Source organism: Narcine bancroftii, chromosome 1, assembly GCF_036971445.1.
Source record: "Narcine bancroftii isolate sNarBan1 chromosome 1, sNarBan1.hap1, whole genome shotgun sequence".
Lineage (NCBI taxonomy): Eukaryota > Metazoa > Chordata > Chondrichthyes > Torpediniformes > Narcinidae > Narcine > Narcine bancroftii.
Window position 1 is genome coordinate 284,421,045 of NC_091469.1, and position 17,980 is coordinate 284,439,024.

Here is a 17,980-nt window from a genome sequence, read left to right on the forward strand (position 1 = left end):
CTGAGAAGCAACTATCCACCATGACTGTTTTCTCCCACATAGCCCATTTCAAATCCAGTTTACAACCACTCTATTATACCTAGTGTCTTAAACTTCTGAACTAACCTCCCATGTGGGACCTTGTCAAAGGCCTTACTAAAGTCCATGTAGACAACATCAAAACCCTTTCCTTCATCTACCATCTTGGTAACCTCCTCAAAATCCCTACAAGATGTGTTAAACATGACCGACCACACACAAGGTTATGCTGACTGTCCTTAATCAGCTCATGGCTGTTCAAATACCTATATATCCTATCTCAGAGCTCCTTCCAATAATTTACAAACTAACGACATCAGGCTCACTGGACTACAGTTACCTGGTTTACTTCTGGAGCCTTAAACAGCTGACCTACATGATCTACTCTCCAATCCTCTGGCACCTCTCCTGTGGCTAAGGAGATCTTGAATATATCTGCCAGGGTCCCTGGAATTTCAACACATCCCCTCAAGGTCAGAGGGAATATTATATCTGGCCCAGGGGATTTGTCTACCTTTATTTGCTATCAGGCAGTCATTATCTCCACCTCATTCTCCATATTTGTTTCCCTTCCATCCTTATGCACAATGCCAGCTTCCCAAGTAAATACTGATGAAAAACATTTAAAATCACCCCATTTCATGAGGCTCCATACAAGATGACCACTGATCCTGGGGGACAACTTTGTCCCTTATTATCCTTTTACTCTTAAAATAAATGTAGAAACCCTTTGGATTTACCTTCACGTTATCTGCCAAAGTACATTCATGTTTTTTTTTGCCTTCCTCATTTCCTTCTTTAGCATTCTCTTACATTTTCTATCCTCTGCAAGTACCTCATTTGCTCCTTGTTGCCTATACCAGTTATACACCTCTTTTTCTAAATCATTATTAATATCCTTTGAAAAACCAAAGTTCTTCATGTTTGTTGATTTTGCCTTTAATCCTGGTAGGAACATGCAAACTCTGCACCCTCAATCTTGCCTTTGAAGGCCTTCCACCTGCCAGACACATTCTTGTCAGAAAACAGCTTATTCCAATTGACTCTTCAGAGATACTTTCTCATTTTCATAAAATTGTTTTTCTCCAATTTAGAATCTCAACTCGCACACCTATCCTTATCCATAAGGAACTTAAACCTAATGACATTATGGTCTCTGGACCAAAAATGCTAACCCACACAGAATTCTGCCACCTGACCTTTCTGGTTCCCTAACTGGAGATCAAGTATTGCTTCCTCTCTCATTGGTATCTTTAGATATTGATTTGGAAAACTTACATGTACACATTTGACAAACTCCAAACCAACCAGTCCTTTTACTGGATGGGAGTCACGTTCAATATGCAGAAAGTTTAAAATCTTCAACTACCAGAACTTTGTTTCTTACAGTGGTCAGCTACCTCCTGACAGATTTGTGCCTCCAATTCTCTTGGATAATACAAGCTCATTAGTGTTCTCATACATGTTGCCTCTGTAGGCAAGTTCCCAGTGCTTTTCTGTCCAAATACAGAGACCGCCCCCCCCCCCCGGCCTTTCAGCCCCCCCCCCCCCGGCCTTTCAGCCCCCCCCCCCCCCCCCCGGCCTTTCAGCCCCCCCCCCCCCCCGGCCTTTCAGCCCCCCCCCCCCCCCCGGCCTTTCAGCCCCCCCCCCCCCCCCGGCCTTTCAGCCCCCCCCCCCCCCGGCCTTTCAGCCCCCCCCCCCCCCCGGCCTTTCAGCCCCCCCCCCCCCCCGGCCTTTCAGCCCCCCCCCCCCCCCGGCCTTTCAGCCCCCCCCCCCCGGCCTTTCAGCCCCCCCCCCCCGGCCTTTCAGCCCCCCCCCCCCGGCCTTTCAGCCCCCCCCCCCCGGCCTTTCAGCCCCCCCCCCCCCCGGCCTTTCAGCCCCCCCCCCCCCCGGCCTTTCAGCCCCCCCCCCCCCTGGCCTTTCAGCCCCCCCCCCGGCCTTTCAGCCCCCCCCCCGGCCTTTCAGCCCCCCCCCCAGCCTTTCAGCCCCCCCCCCAGCCTTTCAGCCCCCCCCCCCCCGGCCTTTCAGCCCCCCCCGCCCCCTTCCCTTGAGAAGAGGTCCCAATCTTGGTGCCAGAGATATGACCAGTACAACTTGTCCCTAGTAGGTCACAACCCCAATCCACAATATCCAAAACAGTTTATCTGTTGGTGATGGAAACAGCCACAGGGCACTCTGCTCCTTCTGCTCCTGTCCCAAGTGTCACTCAACTCCTCTCCATCTCTGCCTCCCAAATGATCCAAAGTTCATCCAGCTATAGTTCTGGGTCCCTAAATCAGTTTATCAGGGGCTGCAGGTGCAGTCATCAGCAAGAAATGTGTTATCCCAGACTTCCCACAGTCTCCAATTGGAACACTGGACAGACCTAACCACTGTCTCCATTACACAATTCCTCAGTTCATTAACTAGCTTCATTAAAGAAACCTGCACCACCCTTACCTTACTGGGAGTGAACTCCTCCTCAACCACAACTCAACAAACTCATGAGAGACAGAACCATAATGTCCCCATACTGACTCTGAGCCACTCTAACAGCTTTCCCTCATTTTATACATATCTATTATCTTAATTGCTCCTTGGCCCTAATCAATTAACTCAATTGCAACCTCCTGACTCCAGCTCATAAAGAAGCAAGGTCAGAGTTAAATGTTTTCCTATCTTTCTTGTTGTTAAGTGACAAAAACCTGGGGGGTGGGGTGGGGTGAGGTGGGAGGTGATTTTATATAAGCAATGAAACAAATATCAGCTGTCCTTAGGTGTAGGGTGTATGAACCTGTGGGGTGGGGGGGATATGTAATCAGCATTTTGGCCTGAACCCTTTTTGAAGAAGTCATACATCTTTACCTCCTATGATGGATGCTGTAAGACCAGCTGAGTTCCTTCAGCATTTACTGTGTGTTTTTAGTAGAATTGGGAATGTCACGGAAATGGAGGTAGGTGCTCTTCGTAATGGCATAGGTATGTGGCCTACATCTCATCCCAAGATTAGAGGTGACAAACAGGCTGCAACCAGTGTCTTTTAGTTACAGACAGCTGCCAGAAAGAGAGAGATGGGAGTTAGAGGGCAGGGTTTCGAGTGGAAGAAATGACAACGGCCTGGATCTTTGTGGGAAAACCTGTTCCAGATGTCAGGAGTGCAGTTACATTAGAGAGAATAGGAAGGAAAGAAGTCCACAGAACAGAGCAGAGGAAGATAAGACAGTAAGTCATAGGTGCGGGAATGGGCCATCGAGCCTGGCCTGCCATTCAATCCTGAGATGATCCAGTCTCCCACTCAGCCCCACTCCTTGGCCTTCTCCCCATAAGGATTGCAGAAAGCTACACTTGAGATTGAGGCAGCTTCCACAATAAGTTACTGTATATGCCGGTGTATAAGATGACTCTTTATAAGACAACACCCTGAACTTCCACCAAAAATATAGGTTTTAGAGCTAGAGTTGCTACAAGACTAGCCCAAGTCTGGCACTTATCACTTACCAGTGGAGTGATGCTGCTAGGCACATTTAATATACTAATTCACAATATTTTAAAAGCAAATGACCCAGTAATGGTTCTAATTTTATTAGCATATTTAAAAATCAACCACTGTCTGCTCCTTTGGCTGTTTAAAGCCCGTACAGAGTGGGGGAGTACTGAGACTTTGCTATTAAGGTTTGGATTTTATACTTGGTGAACAAAATGACTCCTGGTTTTGGGGTGTCATTTTCTAATGTTCAAGGACTGTCTTATAGGTCAACATATACTGTAGTCATAAAATGACTGGATATTTTCTTTCAATATCACTTACTGGTGTTCTAACATTTTACTGAACAAATTATGTCGAAAGTAACAGCAAACTAAAAAATGCTGATGCTGGAAATACTGGAGAAGTCAGGCAGCATCTGTGGAAGTGAAAAACACTGTCAGTGTATCAGATTGAAGATCCTGGTTTCTCCACTCACAGCGTCTGACTTGCAGAGTGTTCCCAGCACGCCAGAGTGAAGTCTCTTCCCTGGCATCAGCATTTTTCAGCCACACACTTTCTGCAAAAACACTGAGATAGAGACTGTGGCTTTATTTCTTTAAGCACTTAAAAAAATGTAAAGTTATAAAAATATTCATGCTTTTAAGATTAAAATCACAATGAACTTAAAATTTAATTAATGATGATTAAGTAGCAGATGATGTGATGGGTTTCCATGCACATATGGGTTGAATGTATGTGTGTGCACATGTGAGTATACTCGTGCATGTATCTGCATGCATGCGAACTTTATTGTACGTGGCAGTGTCTGCAGGCATTCATATTAAAGTGTGCACATTAACATCTGATATAGTCTTTGTGTATCACTGTTAGTGTGCGTTGGTGTTTGTGATCGTGTTAATGTGTTTCTGAGTGTACAAATATGCATTAAGGAGCATGTGTGTAGGCGTTACTGTCTCTCTTTAGTAATAATATGTGTGCACGTGCATTTGCGACCACAGATTTGTACACAAAATATTGATGCCATATCTTTAGGTTGGAAGGACCTGCTACCATGCTCTATGTCTAAATTTAAATTTTAAAAAATTAATTTAAAAATGTTTGTATTTGTACTGTTATCAATTCATTCACAAGCCTTAACTGAACCAAACAATGATTGTCACCAATGTTAGATGCACCAAAGCTAATGAGTGTGTGTTTCTGACATGCTCAATTTCTGTTTAGCTTGTTAGTTGCAACCATTGAAGCTTGGCATCGTCTGCCTTGTTCTGTGCCTTGCAAGTTTTCCGCTTGCACAAAATTAAGGGGGGAACGGTAGAATAGAAAAATTAGCAAGCTGTTACGCTTGTCATCTTCTCCAAAGACTATCAGAACAAACGCACACTGTGTATGGAACAAGCCACTTTGATTGTGACAAGGCACTTTTTTTAAAATTTAGAAGCGTATTTAACTGCAGCAAGAACACGAAAGCTCGCAAAAGAGTGTGAGCAGGCAATCTCAGCCTAATTAAATCCCGCCACCCACAGACAGACTGAAATAATACTTCTGCCCACACAACGCTGATGAAATATGGTGAGAGAAAGCAAACAAAGTGCATCTAATGCACGGATTCCCTGTTTCACTGGTTCACATGGGCAGAACGTTCATCTCTGCTACTTCTGAATTCAACCTTCACCCCCACTTAGCATCAACTCAGATCAACCCTTCAGAAAGGTTGTCCCATTGTCCACAACATGAGGTTTCATTTGTAACTCTTAGAGATTCTGGGCCAGATAATCTACAGTTGGGTTTTGAATTCCAACCACCAGACTCTCAACCACAGACCCAATATTTCCACAATGGCGTAATGGAGTTCAATACATCAGGAGCTTTAGACAGCTCGTGCCTGCATTTGTTGGAATTTAGGAGAATGAGGGGGGATCTCATTGAATCATTTTGAGTGTTGAAAGGCGTGGACAGTGTAGGTTGTTTCCCACGGTGAGAGAGTCTAAGACAAGAGGGTACAACTTCAGGATTGAAGGACATCTGCTTAGAACAGAAATGCAGAGAAATTTCTTCAGCCAGAGGATGATAAATCTCCACAGTGGCAGTTGTGAAGACCAAGTCATGGCGTGTATTTTAAGATAGAGACTGATAGGCACTTAATTAGGCAGGGCATCAAAGGCTATAAGGAGAAGGCCGGACAGTGGGGCTGAATGGGAAAATGAATCAGCTCATGATTAAATTGCAGGGCAGACTTGATGGGCTGAATGGCCAATTTTTGCTTGTTTACATGTTTACGCTGTGTGCAGTTTATTTTTTTGCACTACCAGTTAGTGGTAATTCTGCCTCGCCCACAAGAAAAAGAATCTCAGGGTTGTATCTGATATCATGTATGTACCTGACAATAAATCTGAAATCTGCTCCTATACCCTGTGGTTTGAAAATGGAGTCAAGTTTTGTGATTTTTGTAAAGTGATCTTGAGTGACATATTTCTACTAACCCAGACACCTATAGCCCTGTCATTAAGAAGTAATTGAATATAAATGGGATCCACTCAATAGTAAAGATGTGTAAACATTTACATTTGTGAGGATACTTGCAGATGCTGGAACCTGGAGCCAAACACAATCATAGGAACCCAGCGAGTCGAGCAGGAGCAGTTAGAGAAAAAGAATGGTTGAAGTTTCAGGCCAGAACACTTCAACAAGACTGCTTTGTGATTCAGACAAGCTTTCTTTTCAATAAAAGTTCTAATTAAAAGATTCTCATTTTAACATAAATTGAGACTCGAGGTGGTAACTTTGAAACTGGTAAAGTTGTGAGGGGTTACAAGTCCCACAGGAAGACCACCTTATGATGGAAAGCATTAAACTGTTGAATCCCAATCCCTAACAGACAGACTGGAGGGAAGAATCCTATTGGGGGATCTTTATTCATTTTAGGGAGGTCTTGCTGGGAGATATTCGGTCCCAGAGGAAAACTTCAGCAAGACCTAAACTACAAGAATGATTTGGATAACATCCAGTGCCCTCCATGATGTTTGGAACAAAGACACTCTTTTCCTTTATTTTCCCCGTGCCCCATAGTTTTAAATTTGTAATCAAACAATTCACATGTGATTAAAGTGCACATTCCAGATTTTATTTAAGGTAATTTGTAAACATTTTGTTTTGACCATGTAGAAATGGCAGCATTTTTTTATAGAGGGCCCCCTCCCCCATTTCAGGGCACAATAATGTTTGGGACATTTGGCTTCACAGGTGTTTGTGAGTTCTCAGGTATGTTTAATTGCTTCACTGGGGCAGGTATCAGACAGCTTCTAAGCTTCTGATCACCTTTGGAGTCTGTAGTTAACATTTTTCAATATGAGGACCAGAGTTAGGTCAATGAAAGTCAAAGAAGCCATTATGAGGATGAAAAACAAGAATAAAACAGTAAGAGACATTGTCCAAACCTTAGGATTCCCAAAATCAACAGTTTGGAACATCATTAAGGAAAAAGAGCAACTGGTGAGCTCATTTATCAAGAAGGAAATGACAGGCCAAGGAAGACTCCACTGCTGATGACCGAAGAATTCTCATCACAATGAAGAAAAATCCCCAACGCCTGTCCGACAGATCAGAAACACTCTTCAGGAGGCAGGTGTAGATATGTCAATGACTACTGGGTACTGTCTGGAGAAGACTGAGTGATCACCAACACCTGTGAAGCCAAATGTCCCAAACATTATGGTGCCCCAAAATGGGACTATGTATAAAAACTGGTGTCATTTCCACATAGTCAAACCAAAATGTGTACAAATAACCTTGAATAAAATCTGGAATGTGCACTTTAATTACATGTGAATTGTTTGATTACACATTTAAAACTGTGGAATATAGGGACAAATAAAGGAGAAAAAGTATCTTTGTCCCAAATGTTATGGACAGCATTGGATCCAATTGCAAGCTGATTATAACTGAGAGACGAAAGAAAAGAGAGAGAGAGGGGGAAACAAAAGGAAAGAGAAAAAGAAACAGATGGAAAACACAGACAGGAAACTAAAGGACATTGAACAGAGAGAGGGGTAACAGTAAAGGAGAAAAATAGAGTGGTGAGCAAGAAAAAAAATGTGGAGATAGTTTTTCGGTACTGTCATAATAGTCTGAAGACTTTACCTCAAAGGGTAATGACTGGAACCATCTGAGACCTGCTCATACAGTACTATGACATAAAATGTAACAAATGTTATTGTGGAGTTAATAAAGGTGCCAGGTTTCATTCCATTTCCCCAAAGGCAGATATATTAGGCAACTTCCAACAGAAATTGTGAGCATCCTCGATTCCTGGAAACAATATTTCATCACTGCTAACTGACAAATTTACAATTTTAAATAGGTCCACTTCACTCTATAATCCACAGGACAGGCACCTCCAAAGCTAAGGCATTTCCTGATGAAGGGTTTCGGCCCAAAATATTGACTGTCTATAGCAATGGATCTCAAACCTTTTTCTTTCCATTCACATACCATTTTAAGAATTCCCTACACCATAAGTGCTCTGTGATTAGTAAGGGATTGCTTAAGGTGGTATGTGGGTGCAAAGAAAAAGTTTGAAAATCACTGTTTTAATCGTACCTAATACACTCATTATGTGCATGGTTTCATAACTCCAAAGGAAATGGGCCAATTACAATTTTTATCAAGCAAAATACTTCAGCAACAATTTGGTCTGGAGCATTGATTCTCAACCTTCCCACTCACATCCCACCTTAAGCAATCCCTTACTAATCACAGAGCACCAATGGCACAGGGATTACTTAAGATGGGATGTGAGTGGAAAGGAAAGGTTGAGAACCACTGGTCTATTGCCTTCCATGGAAGTTGCCTTGACCCATGAGTTCCTCCAGCACTCTGTGCATTCATTGCTCCAGTTTTTCAGTGTCTGTGGTCACTCTTGTTTACCAAAGGTAAAGCATAAAACAAGACCTGGAGGTTCGAGGTGCTCTATTTTTATATGTATTTCATCCTATCCCCCAAACCCTTCCATCAGTCCCACGTCTAAGACAGTGAATCCAACACGAAACACAGTGAAGGTTAACCAGCCTTGCCTGCCTGAGCCTGACGAAGGGCCCAGATCCAAAAAGTTGATTGCCTTAACTTCCTCTGGATTATGCATACGCAACCTGCTGATTTCACCAGCACTTGACCCAGCCTCCACAGACTTTCTTGTTTAACATAAAACTAAAGGTTCAGAGGGATTAATAATTACCTTTCTGGGTGTAGGTCAGTGAGACTAGGCAGGAAAGTAGTTTGGCACAGAATAGAAGGGTCACAGGACCTGTTTCTGTGATGTAATGTTCTATGGTTCTATATGTGAAAACATAGTTAAATGAAGAAATCCCACCATTTTAATTCCTTACCAAAACCCTGTGTGGTCTATGATGCTGCCAAACTCCCAACGAACTTCAACAGGACTCTATTGCTTACCCAAAATATTCCCCCTACTATCACTCAAAGAAAAAAGCTTGCCATTGGACACTGTGGTAAATAGGCTCCTCAACTGAACCAAATGCCTGCAGGCAATACAACTTACACCCTTGGCCTCCACTTGAGCTATTGCCAAAAATGAAGTTTTAAACCAGAGCTCATTTCAGTCCACCGAATAATGTTCCGAATACTTGGGTTTCATCGACATTATACAGGAAATTAGTTTGTCAACCCTGGTTCAGTAAACATAGAAGATAGGAGCAGGAGTAGGTCATTCGACCCTTCGAGCCTGCTCCGCCATTCAACGAGATCATGGCTGATCTTAAAGTTCAGTACCCCGTCCCCGCCTTCTCTCCGTAACCTTTAATACCCTTATACTGAAGAAATAGATCTAATTCCCTCTTAAATAGATTTAATGAACCTGCCTCTACTGCCCTCTGTGGCAATGAATTCCACAGATTCACCACCCTCTGGGTAAAGAAATTCCTCCTCATCTCGGTCCTAAATGGTTTGCCTATTATCCTCAAACCATGGCCCCGGGTTCTGGATTTTCTCATCATTGGAAACATCCCTTCCGCATCCATTCTGTCCAGTCCTGCCAGAATTTTATAGGTCTCTATGAGATCCCCTCTCAATCTTCTAAACTCCAACAAGTACAATCCAGCGAGTAGTAGCCACCCTGCATGATACACTGCTTCTGATTTCAGAAGAGGGGTTCAGATGACACAGCATGTGCAGTGCTGGTGAGCAAGAACAGAAATCAAACCCTGTTTGGTATTCCGTTAAGAAGATGGTACTTCATACACAGTCAATATACTTTGATGAAACAAAAATAATGGCTGCCAGAAGAATGACGCGAGAGTGAGTGACCAAAGGGAATCATCTACAAGTATCAAAGGGAGTCGGATCAAAGCCTTCAGCATCATGGGAGAGAAGCCAAATTTTCAACTGACTTTGGATGATTAAAATTCTGTATTGCAGCTTCTCCAGTGGATTTAGACCAAAGAGCTTGTGGCACAGGTACAGAGTTTGGAAACTGCCACCAACAGACAGTTAAATCTCTGCAGAATGCCAAGAAATTAACCCTTGGGAAACAGATTTTCTGGCGCTTCATCGGCAACGGTAATTTTGAAAATACAGTAAAAATCCCGTTATTGGGAATTCAAGTAAGCAGCAGCCTCAAGCAACCAGCAAATAAATCGCAATAGGTAAAAAATACAGAAGTTGAACATTGGTGCCACCAGCAGTCAGTTTGCCATCATGCACCATGCAATCTCAAGTAACCGGCAAATTCACTTATCCGGCATCTGCCAATCCCAATAGATGCCGGAACCGGGGGTTTTACTGTATTAATGTGTATCAGAGGTTATAATATGTACTTACCTTACTTTCATCAATTGACCTCTGGCAATCCTGATCCAGTATGTGAGCTGCAATGTTCAGGAAGATTACCTATTCCTTGGAACTTAGAATATCCTAAGAGTCTGACTCTTACCTGATTGTAAAGGGCGCAGACGTGCAGTGCAGTATTCCCTGAGGCATTCTGGGCTTCCATATCAGCCCCATAGAAAAGGAGATGTTCCAGATGTTGAACGTGACCATAACGACATGCCTGATAAAACAAAGCATCAATCTGGCATCACCATGCAGTATTCAAACAATATAGTCAAACTATCACATCGTTTCTCTCCTCCCATTCACAATAAACATAATTTCAATCCAGTGCTATGGATAAGATCCACAATCTGAAAATTAAAAACAACATTTAGAACAATGAAAAAACTGATAAAGTCAGGGGCAAATATGAGATCGTGAAAGGATCCAACCTGAAAAATGAGGCATTTTTCAACTAAACGATTCAAAATCGGGAGACAAAGGAGGGTGTTCACTCTTCAAAGAATCTTTGGCATTGTATCCAACAAACAGCAGGAGTTCATCAAGGCAAAATATTTCCTTATTTGCATGTAATTACAATATGCAAGAGCACAGCCTCAGTTTATCTCTGCTCAATTCCAGACCCTTGCCTTTGTTGCCCCTATAGCGGACTAAGGCATTGCACTCTCACTCTACTTTCTACCATCTGGAGGTCACCCAAACTCGTGCCAAGTCATCCAGCTTCACAGCATGGAAACAGGCCCTTCAGTCCAAACTGTCCAGCTAACCTTTTGTCTGCATTTGACCCATATACTTCCAAACCCAGGAAGAGCTTAGGGAGGAATAAATAAAGACAAAGTGGAGCAGCCCAGAATGCCAACTTGGTCAGCATGGAGGAGTATTCCATGTGCTATAACTCCATGACTAACAGAACACTTCCCCACCCCTCCCTTATTATACCAAGTTGTCTTGGTTACTTAGGAGCATTAAAGAACAACACTCCCAAATCTTCCCACTCCAATGCCCAATTACTGCAATAGCAGTTGATGCAACTAATAACAGCCAATCATTTTTTGCTGAATTTTGAGTCTAAGTTCTTCTCTGTTTCCCCCAACACTGATCCTAGTCCTGGTTAGACATTTTATATAGATTACAAGAGGTGAACTTGGAAAAGAACAGAGCTCATTTGGAATTCAAGCACCAATTTGTGGATGGAGCTGGATAACTTAGGTGAGGTCTTAAACAGATACCTCTCATAGAGTCATAGTGAGAAAAATGTCCTTTTTGTCCAATGTGGCCTCACCATCCAAAATGCCCCACCTACACTCATTAGACCGGCCTGAGTTTGGCCCACAGCTCTCTAAACCTTTCCTATCCATGTACCCATCCAATTTCTTTTCTGAAATGTATTCACGAAGCTGAAGGTCATTTTTACTGGGGATTTTAGAAAGGAGAGTAATGGAATTCTGCAACAAAATGTCTGCCTGATAGCCAATTTTTAAACCATCTCAGTGCATTACCCCCGATATCCACGTGTTCTCACCTTGTTGAGTTAAAGAAGAAAATCTGCAGATGCTGGGGTGCAGTGCAATACACAGATGTGCTGCAGCAACTCAGCAGGTCATGGAGCATCCATAGGAAGGAAGCCAATCAATGTTTCGTGACTGAGGAATGTCCCAGTGAAGGGCTCCGGCCCAAAACATCGAGTGCTTTTGACTTTCTGTAGCCTGCTGCTTGACATGCTGAGTTTCTCCAGCACTTTTGTGCATTTCTTCCAACTTTGTTGACCAAAACGTTTTGAAAATCCACAATTGTTCCTTATCTCTTCCATTGTTTCATCCTCCAGTTTATTTGCAGTTAAAGAAGAGAAATTACCTTTATCATTTAATGAGGTTTGCATTTCTCTTATTTTTAAAAGTGGGAATGAGGAAAGTCCTATATCATTACTTAATGTTGATATGAAAATTTTATTAAAAGTTTTAGCACATAGATTAGAAAAAAAATTACCAACTATTATAGACTCTAATCAAACTGATTTTATAAAAAAATGTTATTCTTATAATATACACTGATTACAGAATATTCTATATATGCCTTCCACCCCATCGATAGAATGTGTTCTTTCATTAGATGCTGGAAAACCATTTGATTGAGTTGAATGGGAGTCTCCATTTGCTGCACTGGGAAAATTTAATTTTGGTCCAGATGTTATTAAATAGATTAAATTGTTATATTCAAGCCCAAAAGTGTCAGTTTGTTCTAATATACAGCAATCGGCTACGTTTAATCTCAATAGGGGAACAGGGCAGGGTTGTCCTCAAAGTGTATCATTTTGATACAGTATTGCAACCATTAGCTGCTGCTCTTTGACAGTGTAGAGAATTTAATGAGATAATTAGAGGAGGAATTGAACATAAAATATCACTTCATGCGGATGATTTGCTGCTTTTTATTTTAAATCATGAAATTTCTATACCAAACATATTAATCATCTTTGATAAATTCAGTCAGTTCTCAGGTTATAAGTTACATTGACACAAGAGTGAGCTTTTACCCTAAAAAAGTACTTTTGAAGGCTATTCCAATTTTCCATTTAAAATAGTGAAAGAACATTTCCAATATTTAGGGATTACAATTATGAAAAATTATAAAAATTTACAGAAAGAGAATTTCTGGGTATTATTCAATAGGATTAAATTATCATTATCGGGTTGGTCTCCCTTATCTATTACAATAATGGGACATATTAATTTGATTAAAATGAATATTTTACCTAAATATTTGTATTTTTTTCAAGTTCTTATCCCCAAATCTTTTCTCAGCTCATTGGATTTATCTATTTCTACATATATTTGGCAAGGGAAAAAATCCACGTATAAACAAAGCCCATCTTCAAAAGTCTACATCAAATGGAGGATTACCAATCCCAGATTTTAAATTATACTATTGGGTGGTTAGTATATGTAATTGTAGCTGCGCGCCATTCAAAGGAAGACAGACACACACACACACACACGTAGTGTAGTCAGGTTAAGCTTTACGTTTTATTAAGGGCTCAGACCCGACTTTTATACTCGCCACATTCCCGCCATTTCCCCCTTTTACTCACATCATGACCCGCATAACAAAAGAGGGTTTCCCGCGCATGGATACCTTCCACATAACAATCCCTTCTTCCCCTTGTGCTGTCACTGACTATTGGCTGTGCAGCAAGGCCAGCATCATTTTGGGGTCACTGGCTTTTAAGCTGCCCTTACCATCTGTCCACCAGTTTGCTAGTTGTGGTCAGTGCCGCTGCACGGGCTGCTGGCCTTTGGTTGCACTTGCCACCAGGAAGATGCCTTTTATAAATTAATACTTACAATTTGTAAATAAGGGCACTAAATCTTCAAGAAGGAATCATATCTATTCCTTAAATTATATGTAATCTTCTTGAGAGGTCAACAATTATGAATTTCAGGATGCCATCTGTCCAATCCCAAATAGGTATCTGATTTTCACGCCACAGTTAAACATTTTCTTGCAACTGCTAATGCAATTTTCACAAATTCTTTTTGAAACAAATTAAATGTAATTTTTGGTCTTATTCCTGATATATTACCTAATAAGAAAAATATAGGATCTTGAGGAAATTTAACTCCTGTAGCCCATTCTAAAAATACCCCCAATTCCATCCAGAATGGTTTTAATTTAGAACATGAATGAGTGGAATGCAAAAATGAACCTCTCTCTTGATCATACCTAGAACATTGATCTGATAAATCAGATCTCAGCCTATGTAATCTCTGTGGGGTAAGATACAACTGATGTAAAAAACTAGATTGTACTAATCTATATCGAATCATTTAATGCATTTGTCATCCTGTTATAACAGAGTTCTGACCAACTTTTCCCCCCAATATTAATATTTAAGTCCATTTCCCATCTCTGCCTAGATATGTGAATTCCTTGTTTTCGTATTCCTTTTTGCAATAAAACATACATAGCCGAAATAAATTTTGAACAAATTTATTACCAATCAAAATTTCTATTTCACTCCTTTCAGGCAATAACATTGTTGGATCTAATTTATCATGTAAAAATGCCTTTATTTGATAATAAAAAAATATTGTATTATTCTGTATTGCATATTTATTTTATATGTCATTAAATTTCCCTCTTGAGAACAGTCCATTACATTTTTATTTTCATGGTGGATTAACAGCATGTATTTATAATAATTTATTGGACTTGAATTCAGTCCCAATGGCTGGGATCAAAAGAGATTGGGGAAGAGACTTGAACATAACATTTTCAGATGAAGATTGGTTCTCTACTCTCAGCTTGATTAATGATTCTAATTTTATGCAAGACACTGTTTATTACAATTTAAGGAAGTGCACAGAACTCATATGTCCAAACTTATATCCCATTTCTGTGCAGATATCTATCCTTATTGGGAGGAATGTAACATTTTTTAAGCTTCTCTGATTCATATGTTTTGGGAATTCCCAAATCTAGAGAGATTTGGAAAGAGTTTTTTCAAACTCTATCAACAATCTTCCAGATTAACAAAACCCCATCTGTTAATTGCTCAGTTTGGCTTTTCCTGTGACTCAGATGAATCTCTATCAGCATCTCAGGAAAAAAGTATGAGCTTTGACTACATTGAGAGCCAGATGAGCTATTTTATTGAAATGGAAAGGAGATGCACCCTCTAATCATACACAGTGATTACATGATGTAATGTCCTATTTGAGTTTGGATAAAATCTGATCTCACTTTCTAAAGATAGAAAGTTTTAACGTATGAAGATATGGAGCCCATTCTTAGAATTTTTTTTATAATTGGAAGATTCAATAATTACTATATTGTCTACTCTCCAGGGATCGCCAGTGATTCCACATCATTATTGATTTTTTTTTCCTTCATTACAAACATATAAGGTAACCTTGATTAGACGGAGAGGATAGATTTGATTAAAAATAATTTTAAAACAGTTTTCCTTTCATAATTCCATGCTGACTGTTCAATCCAATTACACTGGACAGCATTTTTTTTCAAAATGTTTGCTTCCTGAAAAAAAATTGGCATTGTGATAGACAGCTTCAAGCTGAACACAAGTTTAATTTAAGGTTTGCTGCATCTCGTAGGAAGCTGGAGAAACATTAAGTTTTATTGAATTTAGCATGTTTAAACGCGTAATGTACCTAAGCTCTCAGGTTGATTGAACGCGTTTCACAACAAAGATGAGGAGCTCAGGATTTGCCTTGGTCATCAATTTGACAACCAAAGTAGAACTCATCAGCTTTCTTAATAAAGCGGTGTCTTTGAGCCTTAAGCGTAGTCTCATCACAAATGTAACAGGATGTATCACAGCTGCTGCGACATTGATGACATTTCTGCTGCATTGAATCTTCCGGAAGACAATAAATGCTGCTGTTAAGTACACTTACGATGCTATTGCCTGAAGAACATGCGCATCCACATGCATTCAATCTAATCAATGTAATGCACAGCAACTGTATATGTGAGCTGCTTTTACAGCCTGTCTGCATCTATCCTGACTAAGCATGCCCAGGCCTCAGACAACATTTGCATAGCACTTTCACTCTGCATGCTAGGGCATGCGTGGACTGACCAAAACATCTTGCTTTGTGGGTATGTACTAAAAGACTTAAATATGACAGGAAATAGATTATATATAAAAAACCAGTATCTGACAGGAAAATTTTAAGGTGAGTTCTGTGATCAGCAACCCAAAATCCACAAAACACACCCAAAATCTATGCTGTCCAGGTTTATTCTTTGGAAAATGTGCTGTTGTTGCATTTGCCATGACAGAATCAGACATTTTCTCTCTGAATGAATTTGGGCTGGTGTTTCCCCCTTTCCTTTCTCCTTCCTTTCTTACGTTTATCCACAGGAATAATTCCACAATTTCTAGAATTCTGGAAGATAATAGGCTTTGAAAAATCATGAAAGAGTTTGAGAGAAACAACTTTAGATAACACACACACACACACACACACACACACACACACACACACACACACACACACACACACACACTTGGCAAAGGAGAGATAAAGAGAATTTTTTTTTACATAGTGAGTTATGATCAGAAACACATTGGCTGACAGAAGCTGAGTCACTTGTGAATGTGAAATTGGAATTCGGTTACTGCTTGAAGAAGAGGAGCATACTTGGGGGATTCTGCTGCAATAACAACATTGAAGGGTTAATTGGACAGTTCTGTCAAAGTGCCAGTGTAGGTGGAATGCACCAAATAATATCTTTCATTGATGTGAATCTTTATGATTCTACGATACCATTTCCTACAGTTAGGTTCACTGAGCAAACAGCAGGGGATCTGAGAAAGATGTTCCAACACTGTAGGTGAAACCGACTAAATACAATCCTCATCAGTGCTCTTGCTTAGCTTCAGAGTATGGAAGTAGTTGATGCTGTTTCAAACAACAGCATGCTTAAAAAATTCTTCAGGCAGCATGGTTAGAGTAGTGGTTCGCACAAGGCCTTTACAGCACCAGTGATTGGGACCAGGGTTCGAATCCTGCACTGACTTCAAGGAGTTTGTATGATTTCCCCAGGGGCTCTGGTTTACTCCAAAGTGCATCGGGGTTCAGGTTAATTTGGTTTAAATTGGGCAACTCGGACTTGAGGGCCAAAATGGCCTGTTATCATGCTGTAAAACACTTCTTCAAATCCAGTGGACTTTGTTCAGTCTTCACAATGTGGTCTCCTTACATGGAGGAACCAAACACCGATTGGATGATCACTTAGTGGAGCACATGCAGGAATAACCCTCAGGGTCCAACTGCTGGTTCTTTAATTCACCAGTCTACTCCCACTTCGACACCTCCTACCCTGAAGTCCAAGACAAGCCAGAGGAAGAACTTCCAATTGTGCGCGTTGCAATCTCCTAGACTAAAGTTGAAGCTGGGCCAGTCACACAGCCTCAGACAACCTATGACACCAAAATCAAATTTAATGTGCTGATAAATATGCCTGTTAAGCTAGTCAGGAAGTCTTTTTGGAGATATTCCCTTTGTTCTTCACACCCTGCTCCATGCATACTGAAAACTTATTTTCTGCCCTTGCCTTGTTTTGACAAAGGATCCCAGAGGCGAAGAGTGAAATCTTTCTCCACAAATACTGAACCACTGAGTGCTTCCAGCATCTTATGCTTTTGTTTCACTGTTCTCGTGGCCATGAATATGTACGATGGTGTATTCTTGGGTGGTTCCTGAACAATGGTGAGATATTTCTTCCAGGGAAATACCTGGCTAAGAATGTTTTCTAGGCACTGGCAAGTAGGCTCATGATTTCTTGGGATTAACCAGCTAATATGACAACTGCTTGGAAAACAAATCACTTTTTATAAACCATCTTTAACAGAATAAAAGGCAAAATGCTGGAGGAACTTCGTTTTAATGGAAAAAACGCAGCTCCAAACTCACCACACAAGTGTTACCAAGCAGGGTATAATACTGAGCATTGAGACCTGATGCAGAGCCTCAACACAAAACTGTGACCCATCTCTTTGCCTCCACAGATGCTGCTTGATCCACATTCTTCTGGCAGGTTAGTTTTTTGCTCCAGATTCCAGCATCTTCATTCTCATTTGCCTCCTTAGCAATGAGTTGTGCATCAAAGCAGATGATCACAAACTAT

General features: G+C 40.9%; 1 protein-coding gene across 15 annotated transcripts in view; it reads right to left on the reverse strand.

Annotated features, from left to right (window-relative positions):
* shank2b (SH3 and multiple ankyrin repeat domains 2b) overlaps positions 1-17,980 on the reverse strand; it is a 1,183,051-nt gene that overhangs the window by 888,627 nt on the left and 276,444 nt on the right. For all 15 annotated transcript variants that reach the window (XM_069902317.1, XM_069902307.1, XM_069902287.1 and 12 more), the window contains one exon: positions 10,428-10,544. In XM_069902317.1, coding sequence (XP_069758418.1) covers positions 10,428-10,544 — 117 coding nt within the window. The remainder of the gene's footprint in view (positions 1-10,427; positions 10,545-17,980) is intronic.